This window comes from Monodelphis domestica, chromosome 4 (genome assembly GCF_027887165.1).
Source record: "Monodelphis domestica isolate mMonDom1 chromosome 4, mMonDom1.pri, whole genome shotgun sequence".
NCBI lineage: Eukaryota > Metazoa > Chordata > Mammalia > Didelphimorphia > Didelphidae > Monodelphis > Monodelphis domestica.
In genome coordinates, this window is record NC_077230.1 from 27134830 (window position 1) to 27157844 (window position 23015).

Consider the following 23015-nt stretch of genomic DNA (forward strand, 5'->3'; position numbering starts at 1 on the left):
TTTTTATAGTCCACTCATGGCGGAGGGAGGAAACCAAAGGCTTCAAGAAGTGGGTGGTTAAGGGAGGGAGTGAGAAAGGAAGAGGGTAGGAGAAAAATATTGATCCATTAGCCATCAGATAGTGATGAGTAAGCAAATTGCAGAACATTCCCTTGTAGCAGCATCTCTCTATTTCAAGCAGCATCTCTCTCAGTATCTCTCAAAGTACTTATCTATCCCCATTGCAAATAGACAGCCCTCAGGTATCCCTCTACTAGCAGCTCTCTAGCAAGCCAGAGTTACAGCAACAAGAAATAGTTTCTCAGACCATCTCTTTTATTACAATATCAAAACAAAGGAGCTCAAACTGTGATACAGTAGGTACGTATCCTACAGATATGAACCTACAAGCCAAAGCAGGTGTCATTTCAATTTTTTAGGTTTCATGTTATAGACCAATGAAATATTTATTCAAAAGAAAACAAGGCTCTCCTGTCCCTCAGTGACAACATACCTACTTACTAATGTTAAATATATTGAGTTCTATATATTCTTTATTTGGTATTTTTCTTTTGTCCTTTAAATTTTTTCCTAAGTTGTCTTTATTGTCTTTGTTTGACAATTTGGCATGATAAACTGTTTCTTTGGATTCTCTTTTCAAAGGAATTATCACAGAAGGCTATAACTTCACTTTAGAAGTAGAGGCAATAAAAACTTGACAGATTTAAATTGAATTGTTAAAAATTTCAGTGATTTATAATCACTCATTATTGAAAAAATACATTGTAATTTTGGTGGGAATGTCTCCCTGTGTTTGTCAGGTTATTGTACTGACCAAAATAAATGACACTGATACAGCTGATGTTACAATACATATAATTTCTGCCCAATATTGTTTGACTTCCTATTTATATATGAAATACAAAGAGAAAATAGGTCAATGTTACAACTTCTGTGTCCTGATCCTCCATTTTCTGCTACTGATATTAGGAGACTGTTAAAGTTTTGAAATGTATCAACTCAAATTTTGCCTCATTTGTCCATACCATATCAAATGATATTTTTGTGTGTACATTTACTCTGCACTGTGGCAAATTTAAGACACTAGTCTCACTTGTATTAACTTTGGTTTAAACCTTTGTTTTTCATTGAAAAAACTGGATTTTTTCCCACTGGAAAAACAGGTGTATTTAAAAAGATGAATTTGCATTGTACATTTCCTTTTGTGTCTTTTACACCCTGTCAGGGAACATAAATTATAGTCTGGAAAATTTTGCTGTCATGTCAAAGAAAAGCAAGTTATTGGGTATATTGATAAACTGATTAATCCTTAGAATTCTGATGTAAATTGTGGCATGAGATGTTTTTGTGTTCTTCACCCATTTTAACAGTAAACTATCTGTTGAAAAGAGAATGGGGAAAACATAAGTAAATATGGTATTTTTGATGGTTTCATATATGTTTATTTATATAGCCTCATTCTTGCACAGATCAAATATGTTTTATAATTCAAAATGTTATTTTTGTTTTATTTATAAGTATAATTGTCCTTTTATTTTGCTTCAGGAAATTGTAAAATGTAAAACTCCATGTTATCAATGGAAAGAAGTTACTGTGAATGTTAAAAGTCCTTTTCAAACTGTCGGAGAATTCAGGTGAATGATGTTTCTATTTTGGGGTTGCTAATATGAAGGAATCTTGGATCTCAAGTCTTTACAAAATTAAACAATTGTAGTTACCTGTTTAAAATGTTTATTTCACAAACTTGAGGTTAAATGAAATATGTTTACATTTTAAATTTATAAAGAATTGTTATATAAAATAAGTTATTAATTACTATAGAAAGTAAATATCAATAAGCCATGCTTAAAATTTATGGCAATAAAATTAGTTTTAATCAAGTTGAGATCACAAAATTTGACTTTCCCCCCATTTGCTCCAGCACATTTTCAAAGAGAAACAAAGCCATGCTGATTATTAAACATTTCCCCCAAATTGTTTTTTCATTGGTTATATTTAAATAGAAATATTTTCAAAACATAAAGTAGATTTTTGTCAAAAAACTCAATTAGTGTGTGTCCCACTTTTACTGTATCCATATCTTTTTTGAGAGAAGGATAATTTAGAGGAATTAGAATAGAATGTAACTGGCTTGAATATGACTTTTTAGGATACTATACAAAAGAAAAGCATTTTATTTCTTTAATACTTTCTTTCCTCAATAATTTAAAAACACCACCACCAAGAAAGCAGTGTTAAATATATGAGAATAAATAAGAACCTGAACCTGAAATGGAAATTTTTGCTTAATTGATAATACCTTAGATTTAGGAATGTTCCTTAGAAAAATAAATTAAATGAAACCTTATTTGTTATTTTATTATTTGATAGCTTCCTTTTCTGTCATTCTTCTGATATTCTAATCCTGTGCTATTTTCAAGATAATCACATGAGTAAGGTATCAGTTATATGAATTATTCCTGATAACTTTAATATAATTTATACCTGCAATAAAAATATTGCCTCGAGATTTTTGCTTCCTATTCTCATGGTGCAGGAGAATTTTTGAATTTTTAAGCTATGTAATCGAGTATAGAAACCAAAGAAAACAAAAGAAATGGCTGAAATAGACAGATTTATAAACAGCTAGTGAAAACAAATTATTTCAGACAGCCCAAATGGCCAACTCTTGCTCTTAGAAAGAAAAAGAATGAATAATGTAACATCTTGCTTTCTCTTGTGTAACATCTTACAGAGAGCTTTTAAGTAAATTACTGGAAGGAATTGCATTTTTATGCATTTTCAAAATTTTGGGAAGGTTTTTATTGTCCTTGTGATTCTAGAATAGAAAACTTCTTAACTTAGAAGAAGATTTACAGAGATTTAAAAATGAATTAATGCCATTCACTTTTAGATTAGTTAACATTTGAATTTAAGGGTGGCTCTGTAGCACAGTGTATAGAGTATTGGAGCTGGAGTTAGGAAGTCTCATTTTCCTGACTTCAAATCTGGTCTCAGACACTTACTAGTTGTATGATCCTAGGCAAGTTACTGAATCCTGTTTGCCTCAGTTTCTTCATTTGTAGAATGAGCTGGAGAAGGAAATGGTAAGCCACTCTAGTATCTCTGCTAAGAAAACCCCAAATGGGTTCATGAAGAATCAGAAACTTCTGAAAAATGACTTAAGTTGAACAATCTGAATTTAATATTATAGAATCAATTAAGATGTTTTATTTAACTTGTGCATGTAAATGAGCACTTGGGTTATTACTGTGAACAAGGTTAGTTTAATGGTATTTGTGAAGACCTGATGAAGTTACAGATTTGACAACCAAAAAAAAAAAGACAATTCCCAACCACCTACTTCATAATGTTGTTGGAAATCTTAAATTGCTATTAAAGTGTAAATTATTTCTTGTAGAAATGCGTAATAATAAAGTATTGAGGGATTGTACATAGCACAGTACCTGGCACATAGGAGGCACTTAATAAATGTTTATTGATTGATTTACACTCAAGGCTGTCCTCCTGGGGAGCCTATTTCTTGGAGAATCCCATATTTTATAAATTTAGTACATAGGGGAGTCTGTAGAGCATGTGTAGACATTCTGTAATTGGTTGTGGGAATTGTGCATGGGAATGGCCTCTTCTCTTAGTTGCACTTTTGGAATATGAAAGGAGAGAACCTTCAAAAATTTTCTCCTTCATTGAGAGCATGAGGCAATGTCTAAAGCGTTGGACCCCATCCTGCCAAGGACAACTATGACCTTGTAACATTGCTCCATTCTGGATTCCTCAAAGGCATGCCAGACACAAGAACAGCTCTCCAAAGGTATGTTCCAAAGCCTCTTCTATATACTAGGTTTACACATCATCATGCATCGCTCAGCAGAAGGGTTCCCAGACTTCCTTCTCTGGGCAGTAGTATTGAGGGCCAATCAATCAGTCAACATTTATTTTGCACATACTATATAACAAGCAATGTGCTAAGCACAAAATCCCTTAAACTACTATTATATCTTTCTAAAAGGAGTTCACGTTTACGTATCACTTTAAGGTGATACACAGTTTAGATTTGTCTTTGTTTTATTGTCTAGACCTCAGGTTACATTTATGTAGGGAATTCTCAGCTTGGAAAAATCCTTGACCAATGTAATAACTTAATATGCTAGATAATTGTCTCAGGTACTGAGAGTTGAAGGGTTTTTCTCCTGGTCATGTAACAGCTGGTAAAAGTCTGAGACAGTATTAGAATCTAGGACTTCTGACATAATTCTTTCCAGTATGTCCTTTTCCATAAGTTTTCTTACATACTATCTTATGTGAATTTCCAAACAATCATTTGAAGTAGGGAGCAGCTTGGGGACTCTGTGGACTGAGGGCCATGTCTAGAGGTGGAAGGTCCTGGGTTCAAATATGATCTCAGATATTTTCTAATTATGTGATCCTGGGCAAGTCATTTAACTCTCATTGTTTAACCCTTGCCACTCTCACGCACTGGGGCCAGTAAATATTATTGATTCTAAGATGGAAGATAAGGGTTTAAAAATCATTTTAAGTAGAAAGTGTCAGGTACTAGTGTCCCCTCTTGAAAAAATATGAAAAAGAGACACCAAATTATTAATTCGTGAACCCAGGTCTCTTGACTACCAGACTTATAATTCTTCTCATTGGATAATATTGACTTATTAAACCCAGGACAGTCAATTTAGGAGTAAAATTTTATTTCTTTTTCTTCCCACTCTTCTCTCCATTTTCCACTTTACATTCTTTACATTGCATAAAGTAGTGCATAAAATCATAGACTAGTAAAATCACAAGAGTCCAAAGAACTTTCAGCATCATTTAGTCTAACTTCTATTAGAGGCATCTCTTCTCATACTTACAATATTCCTGATGCTGTTGAGCCTTTAGCCACAGCTTCCTCTGCTGAAGAACTTCCAGTTTCTTCAGGAACCTTACTTTGTGAAGCAGGACCTTTCAACTAATCAGACTCTAATTTGCTAGAGAATTTCTTTTTGATATTGAGCTGAAATCTGCTTACCTGTAACACATACACATTAATCCATCCTCTGTGAAAAATGCAAAAAGTAAAAGGACATTTCATTGCCATCTAAATTAAAGTGATAGATTTTAAGGAGAAAGGCATCTTAGACATTATCTGGTTCAAATCTCTCATTTTACAGATGAGTAAACTGAGGAACAGAAAAGTTAGTAACTTGTCCAGGATTACATAGCTAATGACTGAGAAAGATTTGAAACAGTTCTTTTTAACTCCATGTCCAGTTCTATCCAGTTTGGAAGAAAGTGATTATATATCTTTACATTAGGTCTTTCCCTGTAGTTCTTTCAGTTAATGTACGGGAAGGTCGGTTTTCATTTAACTCCATTATCTTGCCTGGTTTTAACAAGCCAAGTCTCTCTTCTCCTACTTATTCTTTCTTTTCTTGGATTTTCTTATATTTATCTCTCTTCCTCCTTTTGTCTGTCCTACTACCTTCTAATCTCTTTTACCGATTCTTCATCCATGTCATGCCTATTAGCTGTGTCCTGGGACCTTATCTCTTCTTCTATACTATTTGGCTTGGTTACTTTATCAGCTTATATGGATTCAGTTCCTAGTGTTATCTCTCTAGCCCTGGATTCTTTCCTGATGTATATTCACACATTTCCAACTGCATCTGGGACATTTCAAACTGAATCTCCAACAACATCTCAAACTAAACATGCCCATGAGACAATTCATTATTTTTGGCTCCAAACTTTTCTCTCTTCCAAACTTCTTCTTTATCTAGTGAGGGAATCATCATCCTTCTTGTTACCCAGACTTAGAAACTCAGTGTTATTCTCAACTCCTCATCCTTTGCTCATGTTATATATCCAACCCCTTGTAAAATCTTGTCAATGCTACCCCAAAACATGTCTCTTTTGGGGGTTCATTTCTACCTTATTCAACATCTTTTTTTTCTCCAGTCATACAATCACAACCTTAGCTCAAGTCCTCATCAACTCTCCTAGAACTAGAAGTAGACTTTTAACTGGTTCTTTATTTCAAGTTTTTTTTCCTACTTCATTCCATCCTGCACCTATTTTCCAAGATGATTTTTTTCTAAAACACTGATATGATTGTCACCATCTCTGCCCAGGGGACTCTTGTGGCTCCCTATTGCCTTCAGGATTAAATATAAATTCCTCTGTGTAGCATTAAAAGCTTTTAATAACCTGGTCCTTTCCTAGCTTTCCAGGTTTCTTATATATCTTATTTTCCTCCACACCTTTGGTGATCCAGTTATACCTGCCCTCCTAAAATTCTTTGAAAAATGATTTTCCAGTTTTAGACTCTATGTATTTGTATGCCTGTCCTCCATGCTTGGGATTCTTTGCCCCTCATTTCCATTTCTTAGTCCTTTTTTTTTAACTTCTTACAAGTTTCAACTCAAATATTGAGACTCTATTTTTAGTCCTTCCAGTTGCAAATGCCTTCTCCTTTAAGATTACTTTGAATTCTTTCTATATTTCATATGTGTCTATATTGATTTTTTTCTCATTAGAATGAAAGTCCTCACATTATGTTTCAAAAAAATCCCAAAGAGCAATGACTATCAGAAAAGTAGAGGACAAATTAAAAATGGAAATTATCACTAATTGCCTCCTGAAAGAATCACCAAGTCTAAAATACTAGGGATGTCTTAATCCAAATTCTGAGCTTTCAAGTGAATGGAAAAAAAGTGTCAAGTAGCTTAGAATAGTGAATTCATTCTTTCTGACTACCCCCCTTATCAAAGAACCAGACAGCATATATCAAGTCAGTTTTGGACAAGAAGTAGCAGCAACTAATGATAAGCAGAAGATGGGAGTATTCCAAAATTTGAGTTTTGGAAAGGGTAAATGGAAATGGATGAGGAACTCAAAGACAGTTAAAGGTGCAAAGTTGGAATATTTAATTATAGACCCAAGATTTTGAAGGGAGACTATTGAATCCAGAGAAAGTGTGATAGCCCGGGAAAGCAGGGACAGATAGGGTACCTGGTGATTACAGTGAGGACTGAGAATGGATTTAAGACAATCGAAGTACCATTCTGGTGGAAGTATAGGAGTAAAAGTACATAACTAGTAGGATTCAGGCTTTGGGCAGTCCATCTACTCATTGATGCATTGTTGCCTGTTCTGGTAGGAGCACGAGGTGTTTTAAACCTTTACCTTCTGTCTTAGAATAAATATTTAGTATTGGTTCCAAGGCAGAAGAGCTGTAAGAGTGAGGCAATGAGTGTTAAAAATGAGTTGGCCAAGGCCACACGGCTAGGAAGTGTCTGAGGTCACATTTGATCCCAGGACCTCATGTATCTATGCCTGACTCTCAATCTATAAGTCACCTAACTACCCTACAGATGTTTTAAAAACTTACAAATTGTGAATCTTAGTGCCCTTTCCCACCACTTGGAGACTACCATGGCAGATATAGGGGAACGGGGAATATATTTCTTTAGTTTCATGGCCAAAAAATCAGTTACCAACTGACCAGCCTGATGATTATTTGTTCCAACGTACTTAGCTGTGCTGGGGTTCTGAAACCAGACTAAATATATTGCTGTCAACATCATTAGCTGCAAAACCCTAGTCCTCAATATGGCAAAGAGATGACTAGGTATGTTAGTGTAACATGAGCTCTAACAATTTCTACAATGCTGGACAGTTCTGAGTATGACCCTGGCAGCACATTGCACATAACCTTTCACAAAGAACATCTGAGACTTTATTTTTCCTTAGAAATTCTTGCATAACAACTTCTTTCCATCCATCTTAAGTGGGAACAGGCTCTGTTACTTTTTCTTTACCTGACTGATCAATAGTCTAATAATTAATGTATGATTACACCCCAAATACCATCAAACATCTTTCATTATATTGTTTAATTTGATTTTAACATATTCCAAAAGTTTTGATTTAATAATAATAATAATGCTTCTCACAATGTCTCTAGACATTTCAGTTGATTTTGGATATGTCTATGTGTCTTCATAACTTTCTGGGTTTATAGTAATAGTTGATAGAGACCTATTAGAATGGAGAGCAATAAACTCTTCATAAGTGATTATTTAAAATTATTTTAAAATAGCAGATAAATATAGGCTGTTATTGGTTTTCTTGTCAGAATGGAAGTTATTAAGACTCCCTGTTTTTTAAATTTTCATTGATTAACAAATTAGGATTTAATTTAGAGCTAGAAGGTCCCTTATAAATCATCTGACTGTCAAATAATGCTCTGAGCACAGAATCTGGATGTTACCTGCTTTTGTGTGAGGAGCTAAGAACATTTTACATTTCAAAATGAAATAGTCATAGTCTTAACCCCTTCATTTATATAGATGAAGAAACTAACATTGAGAGAGCTGAAAGAATTTGTAATAGGTCACATGAGTAATAAATAAATAGCATAACTTTATTTGAACCCAGGTTGACTGACTCTTAATTTCTAACATGCTTTGCCTGGAACCAGCCTTACCTCTCTCTTCCTACCTGCCACAATATATTATAGTGCAATGCTCACTACTATTGAAATATTTCTCCTCCTTTGTGCAAATATCATTTAAAGAACAGCTCCAAAAGCAAATATAGACCAACATATTATGATTTTCTCCTTTTCTGACTAAGAAATACAATTAGAGAAAATTTTCATTCTGCAGGCTGGATAACTTTCAAAGGGAAACAGGAATAGACACTGATACTATCTTTTGCATTCACATTGTGAATGGAGCAGAAAGATTTTTCAAACAGTTTTGGGAAATTATCTTAGAATTGCAATTAATTTTAGTAGATTAAATAAAAAATTGTTTGTTTTTATCTGTTCTGTTGGTAGTTGAATGTCTCTAATCATTTTAAAATGTAGTGGAAATTTCCAGGGTTTTAATTATTCTTGCTACATTTATTTCAGTGTTAATTTGGTGGAATCCTCAACCTTTGTGTTTCAGACATCACAAATAAATGAACTAAATAAAGCGGCAAAGGATGAAAACACTGGGTAAATATCACTGTTTTCTAATTTTTTACTGAATGAATAAGGCTATAGTTTATATAATTCAGATTCTAATAAAATTTATCCCAAGTTTAAAAGTTTGAAGTTGATTTGTACCTCCTCAAATGTTGACACTGTTATTCATTATTGTAGCCCACATTCTATTTCCCCCAGCATTTGCATATATCCATTGAAAGATTCTACTTGTTTAATGTTTCCCCCCTCCTATGTTTAATAATTTCCCCCCAGCTTATTTCCCATCTTCTTATTCCTCTGGTGCCTTTTATCTTTAATTTTCACAACTATTGTAAACCCATACTTGCTGCCATTTGCTACCATGTACAGCTCTTTTTGCCACCCTTATCAGTATTTCTAACAGCTTCTTTCCTGTATTTCATTGTGTTACAAATAAGCTCCCTTGCTTGTCTCTTAGATCCTTTTTTGCCTATAGTCCCATGAACTGAACCTGACTTGTTCTTCCTACCTCATTACTTGCCATCATATCTGATAACTTGATAAGTATACTAATCTTTTGATTTTAGATTTCATTAACAATTTTACTCTGAGATGTAAGGAGAAGTAACTATAAGGCTAAGCTCTCATACTGAAATTCAAGAGTGTGTTTGTTTTTCAGGCTGTTATATTACTCCATTGGCTCATATAGAAATTATATAGCCTACCAACCCTGCCCTCCAGATCCTTATAAGAGCAAATGTATGCTGAATTCACAAGAGTTAATATATCCAATTCTAATCTGTCCTGTACTTCTTAAAGCCATCACCCTTTATCCATTCTACATTTACACCTGACCAAAGTTCAAGCCTGTATTAATTCCCCTACTTGTTACCTCTGCTTGGAACCACATGCTGCTAAATAAAAATTAGAGGAAATATAAAAGGGATATGATATCAACTGGTTCCTCTTCGTTGCAGTGCAATACTTTTTCTTCTTCCTATACTTTCCTAATCCATAAAGTGACTGTTAGAAATCCCTCTTCTCAAATTTCCCACATTATCCCCTTGCCAATCTCCTTCATAATTTGCTGTGAGGTAAACTGCCATGGGCTTCCCTGTCTCCTCTTCTCTGAATATCAGACTGCTTTGACATCATTCCTCATTTTGTACTCCTTTAGATGTCTCTATTAAAGGAGCAACCTTTATTCTCATCAACAATTCCATCTGTATACCCTTGAACATCTTGTTTTTCTTCTAGCAGATTGTTCCTAAAATCATTTCCCCTCTTTCTAATCTTCAAACTCATTATTTACTCACTTCTCTCTTATCTACATCCAAACCCAAGACTCTCTTATCCTCAAAGAAAACAAAAAATAAATTCACTACATTCAAGCTAGCCTTAAGTTTTTATTCTGTATCTCTTGCTGTTTTGGCAGCCAGACTCTTAGGAAAAGCTATTTGCCTTTCTTTTTCAGACCCATGACATCTGGCTTCCAGCTTCATTATTTAACTCACACTGCTCTCTCCTAAGTTACTAGTGAGCTCCTTGTTGCCAAATATAAGAACTATTTCTCAGTTCTCTTAGTGTTGGAGGCAATTCAGTCAATTTTATCTTTGCATTATCTCTTGAATAAACGTCCTCTGGTACTTCTACCATCTTGGTACTAGATTTCCTACATGGAGTATTGTTGGTCTGTTTTCTTCAAATCTCCCTTTTTCTTATTCACCAACAAAGTGATTTTCCTGAAGTGCCAGTCTAACCTTGTCATTCCACTTCCAGCCCTTCTCAACAAATCCCAGTGGCTCCTAATTGCTTCCAGGATCAAATACAAGATGTCTTGTTTTGTGTTCCAGGTTCTTCATAACTTTTTCTTCCCTACCTTTCCAGGCTCCTTATACCTAGGTGGCTCAGTGGATTGAGAGCCATGCCTCAAGGTAGATGGTACTGGGTTCAGATTTGGCCTTACCACTTCCCAGCTGTGTGTCCCTGGGCAAGCCACTTAACCACATTTCCTAACCTTTACCTTTCTTCTGCCTTGGAACTAATACATAGTATTTATTCTAAGACAAAAACTGAAGGATTAGAAAAATACAAGATTGGAAAGAAGTGACTATTCAGCAGATCATATGAAAACAGATTTGAATTGACAATGTCATATCACATTAAAAACATCCAATAACTTGTATGACCACTTTAAAGTAAGCATAGTATATAAGACCAAGGGAGTGATAGCCCCACTATAATCCATCATGGTCATTCCACATTTCTTTTAAGGTATTTAGTTCTGAGCATCCAAGTTTGGGAAAGATGTGGATTCTCTAGAGATCCAAAGAGGGCAATTTTGATTTTGAAGAAACTAGATTTCATGTCTGGGAAGAGAATACTTTAGTGGGTGAACCCAATATTATTCTCCAAGTATTAAGTGAGATCAGTTTTGTTAGTGTTAGGCTTTGGAGGAGTAAGTGCAATTTGCAAGTAGACCAATCTAGTCTTAATTCAAAACAAAATTAAACAAAAAACTTCATCATGCCTGGAGTTCTCTGAATGTATATGAGCTGGCTGCCCCAAGAGAGTGCATTTTCCCTAAGTGGAAGTCTGAAGAAAAGCTAGATAGCCATTTGTAAGGAATGTTGTAAAGAGAATTTCATGCATAGGATTTGTCTAGATGGCTTCTGAAATCCATCCAACTTTGAGATGCTCTGATTTTATAAAAGTTTATTATTACATTTTTGGATGTTTTATCTTTCTAATTAAAAATTTAGCACCTTATTTCCCCCCTGAATTTATTGAATAAGTAGTTGTTTTGTATACAAATAATTCCCTCAGTAATGTTTTTTTTGTCAGATAGTTGTAATTTTCGTTGATGCATAGTATTGTACACTAAAATAACACTTGAAATCAGCACTATAATCTATTTTAAGTGAATGAAAATGAAATTATTTAGTGCACTTTTAGAATTTAATATAAACTCATGAATTCTGAATAAATAAGGAAAATACTAATATTTTTCACACATCATACAAGAAGAATTTCAGTTGTACTTAATTATAAGAGTGATTGCAAAATTCTCATCCACTTCAACTCTGGGGGTAAGAGGCTGGGGATGGGGAATGCTCAAATTGTACCACTGTGATTGTGTGGAACCTGTGGGTCAAATACTGAAGTAGGTTATAAGATTATACCTGAGATGAATTTTGAAAGGAGTTAGAGGATTTTAATAGGCAGAAGTGAGGAAGAAGGATGTGGAAGGAACCTGTGCAAAACTCCTAAAAGTGGGAACTGGGGAATAGGTGAAAAGAAAAATGCTATAATTTTATATTTTTTATATTTTTATAACTTGGTTGAAACTCATAGTACATGAAAAGCATTGGTTTTAATTTAAGAACATTTAGTAAATGTCTAGTATGCTCAAAGTATTTTGCTAGTCCTTGAGGATATAAAGACAACTAAAAAGAATTTCTTAAGTAGCCTCTACATGCACTTGAACTGAAAGTTTATATCCCCAAAGGGGAGAGGATCCTATGAATAAAATTATGTTTAGTTATCTTTTTTTTTTAAACCATCTTCAAATTGATGCCAAGTATTGGTTTCATTGCAGAAGAGCAGGTAATTAGGGTTAAGTGACTTGCCCAGGGACACACAGCTAGGAAGTATCTGAGGTCACATTTGAACCCAGGACCTCCAGTCTCAAGGCCTGGTATTCTCTCCATTTAGCCACCTAGCTTAGTTACCTTTTAAAATTATTCCACAAACCCTCACTGGTTTTCTTCCCCTTAATAATCATACAGATCTCCTAGCAAAGTCATTTACTCTAAAAACATAGCAAGAACAGTACATATAAAGCAAATTCCTCAAGATGAGGATCACACTTTCCTACAAATACACATAGTCTTTGCCAGAGGGAAGAGGAGTGTGTGTATACACACACACACACACACACACACACACACACACACACACACACATTCAACACATATTGCCAGGAAACTGACACCTGCAGATCTTTGTTGTCTTTTTATTCCCTAGAAGGTCCTTGTGAAGTACATTTTGGTTCTTGACTTTGGTGAAGGATGAGTCATTCCATGGCTCAGCTTGACACTATCAAGCTTCTCAGCTGAAAGAATCTGAGAAGGGAATGTTATGGAGGTACTTAAAGAGAAAAGAGAAGATTATCAACAGTCTTGTTGTGAGAAGGATAGAAAAGGCAGAAAATGCAAGGAACCTACCTGATTATTTTCTGCTGAAACTTCTTAATATTGAGATGTTTGTTTTTTAATCTTTGCTTTATCTAGATTCAGATCTCAGTGTAATTAAATGAGAGATTGAAAATGATATTCATCATCATTCTAGATTGCATTAGTACCTGAATCTTAAAACAAAGAACTAGATAATAGAAATTATATTTTATTTTTAACTCTTGTTAAATTGCTTTATTCCTAGCATTTTAACTTCTTTTATTCTTCAACAAATTGTCAATTGCCCCATGGCCTCTGATCCAATATTGACATTTATGTTCTTAGATACTACTTGAAAATCCAGATATTCTTACTAGATAGCATAACTTTTTCTCTGAAGACTGATGACATATAACTAGCCCTCTTAAATTGATTGTTTTTAGATACTAAATGTGATAAGTACAATGTAAAGCTTAAATGAATATTATGCTTTTCATTTCTTTTTAAACCATATCAGCCTCTTTGAACCGTCTTTTCTCCTTTACAGTACATATGACTTACCTCATCTAACCAACTAGATTGTGTCTAATCAACTTCCCAACTATATAACTTCCCTCATTGGCTATTGAAAATAACCTTACAAAATCCAGTGAGACTTTATATACCTGGACACATCTTATACACATACACAATATATAAATTCTAATATATAAATATAAATCTAGAAAAACTAGAACAATTAATCATTTTTATAACAATAGTAAATTTGGTTTGCCAAAGATATATATATATATGTAGCTTTTCTACTGACCACATGCAATTTTCTCTCAGCTTAATAGAATTTAAGTATATTTTAAAATGTATGTTCTATATTTTTATATTTAAGTATATGAGGGTTTTTTTTACCTTTAGTAAGGAATATTTAGATTACTTTAGTTAGCTGATATAAGAAATTCTGATTTCCTGTGTATGGTCAGCTATTGATTTTTTCTTCTAGAAGAGCTGCAGAAGAGCAAATATATTTGAAATTCACAGATAATATTTAAATCTTGATTAATCAGTGGCAGCAATCTCTAACCTTTCAAACCTTCAATCATTAAAAAGAGGGGACAAGAGAGCCTCACACATTGAAACCAGATTGTAAATTGCACATGTATTCTAAATGGACCTTTCCATTTGTTCTCTGTCTTCTTAAACCATCTTTATACTCCTATAATTAGTGCATCCTTCCAAATTATCTCCGAATTTCCTATTATCCTTATTCCAGACAAGTTACCCTTGAATAAAGCACAGTTCCATGACTACCTCTCTTTTTATTCTCATCTTCATTCGTTGCATTTCTGCTTTCCTCTATTTCTCTGCCCATTCTTTCCCATCCCTTTCACTAAGAAATTCTGCTTCTTCCCTTCCCACTATTCACCTCCTCATAATAAATGAAACCTGCTTTTACAGCCCTGGCTAACATTTATCATCACTTCCGTTGTCCCACAGGACTCTGAGTTAGTGTAGTCCTTGTTCCCCATTACTCTGATGTCATCACTCAACAATGCCTCCTTTGAAGTTTGTATTAAATATTAGCCAGTTATATTTCTATTCCAGATCTTGTTCATAACATTCACTCATTATGCAGGCAATCTCCCAACAAGAAGAAAGTCATCATTCCAGAGAGGAAGTATGATATAATAAATCTTTGCTATTTTGTTTATTACTTATATGATTGATTAACTTCCAATTTCTGGTTCTTAGTTTCTTTACCAAAAAGGTGAGATTAGATTAGAGAATCTTTAAAGTCTTTCCAGTACAAAATTGTATTATCCATAAATTTGGACTATGACACAATTTTCTTTTTAACTCTTTTTCCAATCTTCATTTACTTGTTTAGCTAATAATTCTATATCCTTTGCTAACAGTTTCTTAAAATCTTTAGTGCTTATTATGTCCATTTTAATTCTGCCCTCCATTAGGTATTCATAAGCTAGATTTCACCTATTACTCAAGATTATATCATGACCAAAATCCCAAACTCTGAAATTGAATTTCCCTAGTCACTATTTCTTGCCATTTTCTACCTCCTATTCAGTTTTCCCTCTGATATTTTTGTCCTTGAGCCTCCCTATTTTCTCAGTCTATTAACCCTGATTTCTTTTCTATTTAATCTTATTTCAATAGGTGACCATTTCAATACTCCTGTTCCTCCTTTGTTAAATACATTTTCCTCCCTTTCCTTTCTAATCTTTAGTTATCTCTGTCCTGCTAATTCCCAGTACTGGTTAACTTTTACCTTCTACCTCTTTTACTCTTAAACATACACCACTAAATCTTGTTGTTGGAAAACATCAAATGTTGCTTACTGGGTTCTTTTAAAATTTGTCCTCTTTAAGCAAACCTGGAACAGTACGACTGTATGAAAATAATTTTATTATTTTTTTATCATTTTTACACTACTCACAACAGTTTTCATTACTCAGACTTCTTCAAATTCAGATCATTTTCACTTCCTTACTTAACAAAAAGATTGAGACTATCTGATGATATATGAATTCTCAATTCTTTTCTTCCTGTGATTCTTATGGACTTTTGTTGACAATTTATCCCCACATTTGGGGCATTTAGCTCTCATACATTTATCAGAAATGCATTCAACATTCTTCCATTAGATACATCTGTGAAAACTGCTTTAAAGAGATTGAAATAATTATTCTCCCCATGTAAGTTCTTCATACTAAAGACTGATGCTTCCACTTGACAGTAAGGACTATTCTTTTCTAACTTCCTAATTCTCTTATATCTTTCTTAATCTTTATAAATATTTCTTTCACAAATTATTATCAACAAAACAAAATTATATGATTTGGAAGAAGGAACAGTTGGCCCATCAAAACACGGTGCCATTACCTAGAGAGGAGGTCTTACAATCCATTATTTTTTTGCTTCAACTATAAGGTTCTGAAATACTTCCAATATACCTGAAAAAATGAACCAGCTTCATTTATAATGTCACTTTTTAATCCTTATTTTTTCAGTTTTTCCTTCAAAGTAAATTCTCAATGCTATGCAAATTATTTGTTCCAATCCCTATTGCTGCTGTCTCCTGGGGGTGGGGGTGGGGGGGCATGAAGCTTAAGTCCAGTCTACAAAAAAAAAAAATTTCCTGGAAAGACATAAAGTCAATTCCAGCCATCATAGTATTACTCAATATGTAGAGAACTGGCTCTGACTAAGCATATAGAACCTCTGCATGGAGAAATCCTCAAAGAAGTTAGTGGCCCCAACCAGACTCCTCTTTAATAATTGTGATGCTGCCTCATAATCTCAGTTGAAATTGCTAATTTCTCTTGCAGATTTACCTCATGTTTAATCCATCATTCACAGAGAACTTGTCCTATACCTCTTATCTTGGTTGTTCCTCATTATTTGGAGAAGTTCTATGTTAAAGAATTGATGTTTTTGGTAGTACTAAGGGATATAGCTAATTTTTAGTGATGTGAGAAATTTGCATGTCAGAAGAGAGAAGTTGGGAGTTTACATAGTAGCTCCATGCCCCTAAATTGGTAGGACCTTTTACCACCACTCTTTCCTAATTCAAGATGATGAAGTCTGGTAGAAGGAGTCAAACCTGCCTTTAAAAATGTCCTTTTCAGGAAAATTAAATGTGGTAGCACCTTTTATGGCAGTAGCCCTTTGAGGGAGATGAACTAGGTAAGATTAACCCTTTGTACTATAGCTCAAAATATGAGTATTTCCAGCTAAATTCAATAACTTGATATAGGTTATTTCCTCTACTTCACACCTTTAATTGCCTTTGGTAATTTATTATTTTGTCTCTTGATTCAATTCTGTTTCTCCAACATTAGATCGCTTTGTTGGTTTGATGATGAATAACTTAATTATGGGGATTCATTTTTTGTCTCTTTCCTTTTCTGAACTTCTTTGTCTCAACAGACCAGACACTAATCTTCTTTACTGTGTTGTATACATATGACCTCTTTCCTCTGTCACATTTGAGCTCTGTTTGACTATCTTCTGAGCCACTAAAAATGTCCCAATGATTGACTTCTTCTGATGGTTATTTGGTGAACCGAGACCTCATAGACCTGCACTTGCCCTCATGACACTTCAGTTTACATTGTTGAAGATTTTTGGCTTCCACAAGGTAGAGTCGACCCTGGAGTTGGCCATGTACTTGGGACAGCACTGTATATAATCACAATTATTCAGTTCTTTGAAAAGTTATTTTGAAATACAGATTAATTCAAAATAATTAATTCAAAATAATACATGAGTTGAAACACAAACATCATAAAATTCCTGTTGTAAGGATGTAATTTGTAGGACTACATATTAAGTCATTCTTAATTGGAATTTTTAATCAAGTTTCTATTATTATATTGGATTTCATTACCTTTTGATGGAAAAACTTGCTCAATGATGAGTAGTTAAATCAGAAATTAATGAGATTTCTTTGAGAGATAAAAGTTCATTTCATTGATGTTACATTTATTAAGTTCTTACTATATGTCAAGAATTTCACTAAGCTCTGGAGATATAAAGCCAAGGCCAAAATGTATAAATGATATTAGAATTAATTCACTTGCAATAATATATCAATATTAATGTAGCAATTAAATATATTGGTTAGGTAATATGTGATATAGTTACCTAGTGAATTTAAATTTTTATTTTCTACTTAGTTGTGAAGCAAATTCAGTGAGTACTGAAAGTGGAAATGATGATGAATATTTTACCCAAGGAAAGCTGTTAAATTCATGTAAGTCCTTTAAAATTCTTTCTTATTTTTTTTTGCATTTATAACATATATGAAACTTTTTCTTCTAAGAATTCTAGTATTCTTGACAAAATGGGAGGAAAAGCTTGGAAAGTTCAGAAAGAACTTATTTTAAATTATACTCAGTATCTTAAAAATTGCAAAATTTTTAGAATCAGAAGTGATTTCTGTAGCCAAATATTCAATGTATACTGGCAGGGAATCATTACCATTTGATTCCTGTATTCTTGTATTTGATTCATTGTATTCTTGAAAACCTCTAATGAGGGGAACTCCACCATCTCTTGAGGAATACTGTTACACTTGAACCTGTTCAAATTGGGGAATTTTTTTTTTCTTGATATCAAGTCAAAATTTGTCTCTTTACATTTTCTAACCATTCTTTCTGGTTCTGTCCTCTGAGATCAAACAGAGTCAGTCTGATTCCAGATTAGGGCTTTCAAATATTTGAAGACACCAGCTGAAGAAGATAAGAGAAATAAGATTTTGTGGCTTACAATCTATCTAGGCAATACTGGATTAAAAGAAGAGCAGAATTCAATTTCAGATACAGAATGCACAATATATTATATCTTTTATATACTCATGTGGGTCAGTGAATCTTCTCGATTTTTTTTTCTCTCATGATAAAGCTTATTATAATCATCACACCTGCCTTCCTGTATGGCTCTTGCCCATATTCTCATATGAATTCACAATTGAAAGTTCACCAATTGTTCTGGAATTATTTATTTCTATAGCTTGATATTTTGGGGGTAATTATGAAACACTCAAACTAATCACCCATCATGTTGTTAGCTAATTGTCTTACATTTCTCTAATAGCTTTTATTTTTTTTTGAAGTTCCCTTACTATTCGTATGTTTCAGCCTGCTCATACTTACCATGTGATTCTTTATTACTCCCCACTGTGGTAATAATTTTTAGTTCTTCACAAACCTATATACCTTGACTTGCAGTAATACAAAAAGCTGGTAGAATATTAATGTTAAAAAAGAATGACTTTGTTTCTGTGAGAAACTTGGGGTCATCAGAGGAGCTTCATTATTTCCTGAAGTCAAGCCAACTAGTTCTATTATTCCTGTTTAATTTTAATTTTAATTCACTACACATTTGAATTTGTCTATCAGATTTGGATATTGATGTGGATATATTCTAAAGGTTGTATTTTGAACTCTATTTTACAATCTGGACAAAATTCATTTTTAATCTCCTTGGTCTCCCCTGAGTGTACTGTCAAGGTAAACTCTTTCGTGTGTGTTTACAGATCTCTTCAAGGAGACTACAATGACATCTGGCATGGGTATTAATAGGCATTAAACTACATGAGAAGGATTGGTTCTGGTGTCAAAGATTCTTGTTTCAAATCCAACCTCTGAGTATACCCTTGGGCAAGTTACTTAATCTCTCAGGCTGTCAATTTCCTCATTTTTAAAATGAGTGTATTGTGTTATACAAAGGAAAGGGGGGGTCTATTAGATGGATTCTCAAGTACTACTAACTCTTTCTATGATTCTATAATCTTCAAACAGAATCACATGAAAGACTTCACTATCTATAGATGATCTTTCATCAACAAGGATTTCCTCTGTAGCATTTGCATACTTTTTTTTGTAAATGTACATCTTGCTGTTTTTTTTCCCTGACTAAAGTTTATATTACATGGTCATTAAAATCAATTTATTATTTCTTTCAAGAAACTTCTAACACTTTGGAGATATTCTTAGGAAATATGTTGGAAGAAAAATTTTAATGTGATGCTTTGATCTGGCAATTATTTGCATTAAAATATGAAATCAATATACAGAACAAAACATGAGAATTTATAGAAATATAAATTAGAAAGAGGGGAATGAAATTATAAATCTTTAAAATACAAAGTGAATATTTTGAAAACTATATATTAATAGAGTAGTTCAAACACTACTTTACTTGTTGGATTTCTTTCTCAAATTCCTATTCTCTGTATTTTAACATGTTTTATTTATGTTCCTTTCTTGTCTTGCTGTATTCTTCCCTGGTCAAACCACAGCCAGAGTATTATTATTATTATTATTATTAGGCAAAACAAAGTTCATTCAGAGAAGGATGTTCAGGATAGTGAAGAGCCTACATGATCAATATCATCAAATATTGAAAGGCCATCATGTGGAGTAGAGATTTGACTCATTCCATTTGTTTGAGAAAGTAGAAATATGAAAATAAGTTTTGGTTCTGTCTAAAGAACTATTTAACACATAAATTTTATTCCATATAAAGAAGAAATGTCTAATAATTAGAGCTATCTAAAAGTGAAATGGGCTTTTTTACAGATAAAATTAGCTTTTCATCTTTGAAGAAATTTAGACATAGTATGGATAAACCCTTATCATAAATGTTAAGAAATTTGGGTATGGATTATATTCAAAAGCTTCCTTGGTGACCTCTAACTCTCAGCTTTTAAGATTCTTCGTGAATCACTATAACTGAAAGTAGTCATTAACTGGTGGTCACTGGTAAGCCTCTACAAAGGTTTGGAACTTGTCTGATCCTTGGATGATAGATTCAAAGTCTATCCTCAGGCAAATATCCAAACTCTACCAGTTTTGCAGGACCTATTGGCTTATTGTTCTTATGGCAATAGCTTTTCTGGAACCTTGGAAAATTTTAAATATTTTATAAGGAATAAGAGTAGATTTTAGTGGATGCTACAGGCATATATCTGCTTAAATTTGAAATATCATTAAACCTTCAGTTTATAAAAATATGCAAAAAGTTATAGTTTCAAAGAGGGAGAGGGATTTTTTAATAGGGAGTACACTGTATCAAAAATAAAACTATATCTATAATTGGTGTTTGAGGGTAGTATTCAAGCACACAATTATTTTGCCATTCTTTTCCTTTTTGAAATATTTTCCTCTTCACTCATAAACATAAAAAGTCAAATTATATGACTATTAGCTACTACTTTTCTTTTTAATTTTTCTCATTAAAGATTGCATCAACCCATTTATTTAATGCACATTTAGAACAATTAGGCTTCTAAATGTAGAGGAAACATGTGTAACTTGTATACTTTAGAGGAATATCTGGAAATATTACAAATACATTAAAAGATAAATTCATCTTTTATTTTTTTCTAGCAAGGAAATTTTATAGCTAATCCTAAAATTCTAAATTAATTCTAAAAAAGATTATTTGCTAAAATGAAAACATTAACTAAATAAATTTGTTATCATCTTCAAGTGTGAATTTTTATACAGAAGATATTTTTAAAAGCTAGGTTCAATTGTACACATAAATGATAAATAAGATGGTATGCTAATACTTAAAATTTGGGTAGAATCCAAGAGAAACTTAAATGCCAGTTGAAATATAATTAATGTGTAATCAATATAATTATATATCCATGAATGTTTATGTATATGTACATATATACATATGTATATAAAATTTAAATAGATTTTTGTTGATAAATTTTATTTTGATACCCTAGTCAATTTCTAACCATAGCACTTCCTTTCCTAATAGGATTCAGGGGAAAGGAGAGAAAGGAATAAGCATTTTTATTATGTCTACTAGGTTCCAGGCATTGTGAAAAATACTTTACAAATATTATCCCATTTTATTCTATTAAGAACCTTGTGAGGTACATTTTACAGTTATAGAAACTGAAGGGAGCAGAGGTTGTGATATTACCATTTATTTATTTATTGATATTACATTTTAATAAGTGTTTGAGATAGGATTTGAATTCAGGTATTTTTAGCTGAAAGTCTAACACTATTTATTGCATGACCTAGCAGTATCTTTGCATCATAGTATAGTGAAATGTGGTTCAAATCCCATCTTTGATGTTCGGTGTACTTGACAACTCTCAAACCTCATGGGTAGGTTTTGGCTTTCTCATTTCTTAAAAAATGGGGTTTGGACAAGACACCATATGAGGTCTCTTGTTAATAGAGCTATTGTTATTGATAATTTAGAAGGGGGTATACGTTTTAACTTTTATAATCTGAAACCAACATGTCCATGGAATTTGACCTGAATCTAACTGCTGTTCTCATTTCTATTTTATAGTCATTGTCTATATTCCTCTAGTACCCTTATTTGAATGAATTGCAAAATATTATATGTAAAAAAACAACAAACCTCTTTTACATTTTGTTTGGCAGCAATTAAATGCAGTTTCATGAAAGAATTCTTCTGTCAAGTGGACTCTCTCTTTTTAGATGCTAAAGAACCTTCGAGTCTAAGTCTTCATTTTCTTCCTTTTGATCTATATAAGCGATATTGTGTTATCATATTCACCAATAAGAAGGTAAGACCAAAATTGCAGTTTATATTTTCACTTTTTTTTTCCTGACAGCTATCTGAACAATTTACATAGCCGATTATAAAGACTAGGAAAAGTGGAATTTTTCCCATTTCCCTAATAATACTCTGTTTCCAACTTAATTTAAATGCATGTTAAAATAAATGTTGTCCATTAGTAAATAAGCATTTTCTTAAGTGCCTACTATGGCCCAGGCACCCTGCTAAGCACTGGGAGTACAATATGAAAAAAGCTCAAAAGGGTGTCAATAGTTTGGGGGAAGACAACATACCAAAGGAAGCTAAAAAAGTTTATTGGGGAGGAGGAGAAAAGGTTCTCTTTGATAAGAGTTCCATACAAAGGAGTGCAATTGGTTTGGTAAAAAAATGTAGAGATGGCAGGTGATGCAATGAATACAGAAGCCAGAAATCAGTAAGATTAAGTAAGTTCAGATAATACTTTAAACATTTACTTACTCACTGTGTAAACTTGGGCAAGTCACTTAACCTGTTAGCCTCAGTTTCCTCAACTTTAAATGGAGACTTTGAGAGGATCCTTAGTTCTCTCCTCCAGTCCTCCCATCAAAGGGCCAGAAAATAATAGGATACTGGAGGTACTAATGTGGCTTAATTATCAAGACTGATAAAGTCTCATAGGTTGGTGACCTTCCTGGTGAAAAGAATTCTTGGGGGCATAATAGAAATTTAGCCCAAGGGAAGAAAAATCATTGGAAATAGAGTTGAGGCTGCTCTAACAATTTCCTCCCAGTTAGCTGAAGCATATAACCATCACTTGAGTAAAATGTCTTTTTCCA

At 33.2% G+C, this 23015-nt stretch overlaps 1 protein-coding gene across 4 annotated transcripts in view; it reads left to right on the plus strand.

The window, feature by feature from the left end:
• The window catches only part of CFAP47 (cilia and flagella associated protein 47), an 886918-nt gene that overhangs the window by 316849 nt on the left and 547054 nt on the right, over window positions 1-23015 (plus strand). For all 4 annotated transcript variants that reach the window (XM_016433371.2, XM_056826271.1, XM_007493353.3 and 1 more), the window contains 4 exons: window positions 1546-1634; window positions 8912-8998; window positions 17814-17890; window positions 22062-22207. In XM_016433371.2, coding sequence (XP_016288857.2) covers window positions 1546-1634; window positions 8912-8998; window positions 17814-17890; window positions 22062-22207 — 399 coding nt within the window. The remainder of the gene's footprint in view (window positions 1-1545; window positions 1635-8911; window positions 8999-17813; window positions 17891-22061; window positions 22208-23015) is intronic.